A 6,669-nucleotide genomic window follows, 5' to 3' on the forward strand; every position below is an offset into this window, starting at 1 on the left:
GTTACACCAACTAGTCCTGATGTTGATATAGATAATGTCCAATCTAGTACTGTTAATCTTCCTCAACGACCTATAAAAGAAAGAAAAAAAACTAGTTTAGTATAGCATTATTTTGAATGAATAGCTGGAACAACTAAAGTTCAATGTAAAGATTGTCAAACCATTTTTGAGCATAAGACCTAGGGTAATAAAGGTGGGACAGGTCAATTGACTAGACATCTAGACAATTTTCATACTGATTGAAAAAAATGAATAGGGGTGCTACTAGACCAATTCAAGGTAGATTAAATTCATAGACCGAAAAATTAATTGGGAAGTAAAATAAAATGAAGGATCATGAAGAGTTAGCAAAAATGATTACTTTGGGTTATTTACTTTTTTCATTTGCTTCTTCTGATGTTTTTATTCATTATATATAATCAATTTATAATTTTATATTTAAAGATATTCCTAAAAGTACTTGTAGATCATATATTTTTAGACTTCATGGACAATATGCATATTACTATTATTAAAAAAATCTTTCATATAGAGTTTCACTTACTTCTAATCTTGGTCGTGCTATAAATAAAAATAATTATTTAACCTTTAATATGATGAAGATCGAAAACATGCTGCAGAATTTATTTTTGATTCTATATCAATGATTGCAAAATATTATGATCTTCAACACAAAGTTTGATGTATTTCTTTTGATAATGTATTTAACAACACCGTTGCTATTAATCATTTAAAAACTGAGCTTCTCCTCCCCCGCCCCCCTAGAGGATATTTTTTGTATTAGATGTACCTGTCATATATATATAATTTAATTATAAAACATGATTTTTATTTTTTGAGCGAACAATTGAAAACATTAGGCATGCAGTTGGTTTTATTCAAGGAAATAATAGAAAAGCTATACTTAAAGAATTTAAAAGAAAATGTGAGGAAAATAATCTTAGATCAAGATTAATGCCCGAAGAAATTGAGATTAGGTGGAATTCTACTTATGATTTTGTTATAAAATTAATGATGTTGTTATTTTTTTAGAAAAAATTTATTTGGCTACTATTGAATTTTTCGATTCTTATTATCCAACTGTTTGTAATATTTTAGCTTAAATAGCCAAAAATTTTGTATTGTTTATGGAGTATAAACAGATAAATGATTACAAAGAAGTTATAATTGGAATGATAGAAAAATTTTAAAAATATTTTTTCCCTATTCCTCATATTTATTTAATTGATGCTATGTTAAATCCGTATATAAAAATTACTACTATGTCTGAATTTATTTGCATTATATATAGTTCTTTAGACATTAAAAAAGATGAAGAACCTAGTATGTTTAAGACAATGGGTGATACAAATGATCATATTCAAGCATTATATAATTATTATATCGATTTACTTGATAATGCTAACTCTACTCATATTGTTCCTCTATCTCGTCCTTCTGACGAATCATCATCTTCTAAAAGACAGACACAATGTATACCTGCCCATTGTGTTACTAATTTATCTGTTTGAAATAGAATATAGCCTATATTACAATAGAGCGTAAATCGAGATGAGCTTAATTATTATTTGAGACAGGCCCCAGAGACTTATGATGAAAATAGTATCTCCACACTGAAATGGTGGAAGAACAATCAAAAACAATATTCAATGCAATCAATCATGGCTAGGGATGTGCTAAATATTCCAATATCAACTGTTGCATCGGAGAGCACATTTAGTCAAGGAAGACAACAGATCGGAGATAATCAATATTCTTTGGAGAGAAATGCCATAAATATTTTAGTTTGCCTCAAAGATTGGATTAAATCAGAGCGAAGAAATAAAGGAAGACAACGAGTTACGGAAGAAGAAGAAGAACTTTAATAAATAATGTCAATTGGAGATCCTTCGACACAAGTTAGTCCAAATTATGGATTAGTTGATTTTGAAAATTATGAGTCAATTCCTATTAATGTTAATACTGATGAATTGGATAAAATGATTCAATATATGTAGAAATTAAAATTTTATATACAACTAATTGTAAGTTTGAAACTTTGTATGTTTTGAATTTTATTAATATATTAATAAACTCAAAGACTTATTGAGTCTTTGCATTTCTTAATTTTTTTCCATAATTTTTGTATGATTCAATTAAATAATTTTATTTAATTTACATAATCATCTATTCAAAATTAAATTTGTAGTTACTATAAGATTTCAATACTTGAAAAAATATAATTATAATAGATAGTATATTGTGAGTATATTTGGTATACTTTGTAAGTATATATAATATAATATACAACAACAACAACAACCCAGTGTAATCCCACATCGTGGGGTCTGGGAAGGGTAAAGTGTACGAAGACCTGACTCCTACCAATTAAGTATATTTGGTATACTTTGTAAGTATATATAATATATAATTAAGTATATTATTATAATAGATAGAATATTGTGAGTATATTTGGTATACATTGTAAGTATATATATAATATATAATTAAATATATTATTATAATAGATAATATATCACTAAAATAGATAGTATATTGTGAGTATATTTGATATATATTGTAAGTATATATAGTATAATGTAAGTATATCACTATAATAGATAGTATATTGTGAGTATATTAGATATACATTGTAAGTATATATAGTATAATGTAACTATATCACTATAATAGATAGTATATTGTGAGTATATTTGATATACTTTGTAAGAATATATAATATAATATAAGTATATTATTATAATAGATAGTATATTATGAGTATATGTGATATACATTGTAAGTATATATAATATAATATAAATATATCACTATAATAAATAGTATATTGTGAGTATATATAGTATAATGTAACTATGTCACTATAATAGAATAATAGATAGTATATTGTGAGTATTTTTGGTATAGATTGTAAGTATATACAGTATAATGTAACTATATCACTATAATAGAATAATAGATAGTTTATTGTGAGTATATTTGGTATACATTGTAAGTATATATAGTATAATGTAACTATATCACTATAATAGAATAATAGATAGTATATTGTAAGTATATTTGGTATACGTTGTAAGTCTATATAATATAATGTAAGTATATCATTATAGATAGTATATTGTAATTATATTTGATATACATTGTTCGTATGTATAATTCAATGTAAGTATATCATTATAATAGGTAATATATTGTAATTATATTTGGTATACATTATAAGTATATATGTAATATAATATAAGTATATTATTATATATTTTAAGTACATAAATTGTTATAATTACTTCTAAATTAAATAGATAACGATACACTATATTGATGATTGAGTCAAATTTTCGAATACATAAATGTCACAAAAAAAATAATCCAACACAACAGGCCCAACCCGGCCCGGTAGACCCGATCACTGTATCCTTAATGGGTCATGGGATGGGCCGTCTAACATTTTAGCACTATTGGGCCAGGACCAGAATGGCCCTGCCCGGTCCGTGGCCAAAAATATTAGTAGGCCGATCTGATCCGGCCTGAGCCCACTTAACAGGCTTATTGTCTTCCTCAAAGAAAAGATTTAACTCAAGTGTTTGAGTTCTAAGTTTCTTAACTGAGTTATTGTCATGTACATTTAACTATGGAGATCTTGCATTAGGTTGGAAAATTTGTTTTCTCTTTTAGTTGCGCGCAACTTAAGTATTTGAGTTTCTTCTAAGTTTCTTTCTCTTCTACATCATCACTGAATGTGTGTCCATGAAGTTACATAGCTGTGTTGTTGACAATGAGCATCTTGAACCTTTGAAGATTTTTAGACTTGTTCTGATGAAGTTTTATATCCAACAGTTATCAGGTGATATACATGAGGAAATGGATACTCCTAATAGGATGCTGGACAGAATGGTCAGCCCACTTCAATTATGTAACTTACTTCATGTTTTTACGTTTATTGCATGACTGAAAATTTATGTGAGCTTTTCTTGTTTGGTTGTTCAGGGTAATGATATGGATTCTTCAAGGGGAGTTTTATCTGGCACAATGGATAAATTTAAGATGGTATATCATATTTGACTGCCTTTATTCCAATATCTCCCTAGCCTTGACTTGAGTGCTGAATCTAAATTTGTTTTGCTTGCCTTTTCAGTTATTCGAGACTAAATCAAGCCGAAGAATATTTACGCTTGTAGCCTTATTTGTGGTCCTCTTTTTGGTGGTATACTATCTCACTATGTAATTAGCATCGAAAGTTGGGATGTGTAGTGATTTTGTTTGCAGAAGATGTTGCTGTGTTTACTCCAAATTCTGCTTCCAATTCCTCAGTGTAAGAATCTTGCGGAAAGATGTTTTTGATGCAACAAATACGAACGGAATATTAGTGCCTACACAGTTAAATGTTCTATTTCAGGCATCTAATGATAAAGATAGATCCCAAATTATTGTCGTTGATGCAGCAAATGGCTTTCAGCTTCACATTATCAATACTTAGGGGTGACAATAGGGCGGGTTGGGTTAAATTTATATGGTCATAATGGGTCAAGACCCAATCCAATCCAAATTTATTTGGGTCAAAATGGATTGAGTAATGGGTTATAAAACGGATCAAAACACAGTCCAATCCAACCCAGTTCTTATTAAGTTTTAATTATTTTCTTTGTTCTTTATAATATTTTCGTACCTAATAAAATTATTTTTTTCTTTATTATGGCTATATATAACATATCACTTTTTTTGGGTTAAATATCAAAAATCCAAATTTTAATGGATCGATCTAATAAATGGGTAGGTCAATGGGTTGGACGGGTTGAATTTGATTTTGCCACCGCTAATCAATACATGGAAATTCATCTTTACAAAACTAGAATCAGCTTTAAGTCTAGCGTAAAATAGATTTTTCAATCGTCCACTATTAAGTAGTATTGAAGTTGGCCTAATGGTATGTTCGTCCCTAGGATAATTTTTACCTTATCTTTCTCTCATTGAGCAAAATTTCCTAAACCTTTTTCACTGTATGTTTCTGTTTGTTAAAAGGTGTGTTCCTTCACAAGAGAAAGCTAAGAGCCTAATTGGATGAGCTTATAGCTAATGACTAAGGAGGTTTTTTGTCTTATTTTTGTTATTTTGACTTAGAATAAGTGCTTAAAAACACTATAAAAATACCTAAAATAAACCAATCTAAACAGGCTTTAAGATAAGAAAATATGAAAGTGTCAGTCAATGTGCAAAGTGAACCTTTTACTTATTATATCCAAGATATTCCACCAAGAAACTGTAGAATGGATTTGCAGTTGTGTTGAAACTGAAAAGGAGGAATAAGTTTTAAAAAAATCACAACGTTTGCACCAGCCGGGAATCGAACCCGGGTCTGTACCGTGGCAGGGTACTATTCTACCACTAGACCACTGGTGCTTCTTCATTTGTGCTATTGATAGATAGAACAATCAACAATTCAAAATCCTATTCCCTTTTGTCTGTCTTCTCGCCGTGCCATTACCAATCGCGAGTAACCCCCGGTCTGGCCGCCTCTGGTATATGAACAACTATTATCCTTATGACCAAACAAAGATTATGGAATTGCATAGAAAGTCCTTAGAATATTCTAAGCATATAGAGTAGGGGTAGGTATAGTATGGTACGGTACAGTATTTGAAACTTTGGTACGATAATTTTGGTATTCGGTTTTTAAAACTATTATACCATTACCATACAAATTTAATTCGGTATGGTTCGGTATTTTAAAGTTCGGGGGTATTTTGCGGTATGGTAAATCGATAATCATAGTTTGTTCAACTTTGACTAATATATACTCGTATAATAGAGTATTATGACTTAGACAATTTTAAAAAAAGATCATCAATAGTATCATACTAACACATTACACATGTAGAAATATATATTCAAACGAAAGTACAAACAACTCCTTTTATTAATCAATTACATTTAAAATACATTTCAATCAAAATAGAGTAGTGAAAATTTCTACTTCTAAACATTTAGTTTATACTAATACTAGGTTGCATATTTGTTAGTATTTTAATATGTATCTATGTATGTATATATATGTATATATATACATATATATGTATATATATACATATATATACATATATATACATATATATACATATATATATACATACATATACATATATATATACATATATATATATATATGTATATATATATATATATATATATATGTATATGTATGCATGTATATATGTAATTATATACTTTGGTATGATATTCGGTTCTTTTAGTCTAAAACATATCCTAATAGTACATCCATGTCTCTTGGACCTTAAGTTGGGACGTTAGACACCTTTAAGATGTTAGTTTTATTATTGTTTTAGATCGCTTCTTAGATTGATAATAAATGAACTCAGGAGGGGAGGCGTAGGGGTAAATAGGCCCTTCAGAGATGATGAAAGGTAATTCGGGCATACTTTATGTATTTTTGTTTCCCGCTAATAAGCCTGCTGCTGATCCGAGTAGGATAAATCAATTTAGTTTAGTTAAATATTTAATTCTTTAAATTTTCATACTTTTGTTTGTATTTATTTGGGGTAGTTTAATTAATAAAAAATGATTTTCTATCTCTAATTAATTGTGTAAATTCTATCTTCTTGCTTGTCTATTTCTTTTATCATGTTAGTTAATGTTTAATTTACGTTCTTTATTTCG

At 28.4% G+C, this 6,669-nt stretch overlaps 1 protein-coding gene and 1 non-coding gene across 2 annotated transcripts; one reads left to right on the plus strand and one right to left on the minus strand.

Moving 5' to 3' along the window:
* Positions 1-3,744: 3,744 nt before the first annotated feature.
* LOC129883638 (bet1-like SNARE 1-1) lies at positions 3,745-4,474 on the plus strand. The gene is made up of 4 exons (XM_055958257.1): positions 3,745-3,891; positions 3,985-4,044; positions 4,133-4,218; positions 4,309-4,474. The coding sequence occupies exons 1-4, from the start codon at positions 3,745-3,747 to the stop codon at positions 4,472-4,474; spliced, it is 459 nt and encodes a 152-aa protein (XP_055814232.1).
* Positions 4,475-5,323: 849 nt separating this feature from the next.
* Positions 5,324-5,394, minus strand: TRNAG-GCC (transfer RNA glycine (anticodon GCC)). The gene has a single exon. It is a non-coding gene; the product is annotated as a tRNA-Gly (tRNA).
* Positions 5,395-6,669: the final 1,275 nt, after the last annotated feature.

Source organism: Solanum dulcamara, chromosome 3, assembly GCF_947179165.1.
Source record: "Solanum dulcamara chromosome 3, daSolDulc1.2, whole genome shotgun sequence".
Classification (NCBI taxonomy): Eukaryota; Viridiplantae; Streptophyta; class Magnoliopsida; order Solanales; family Solanaceae; genus Solanum; species Solanum dulcamara.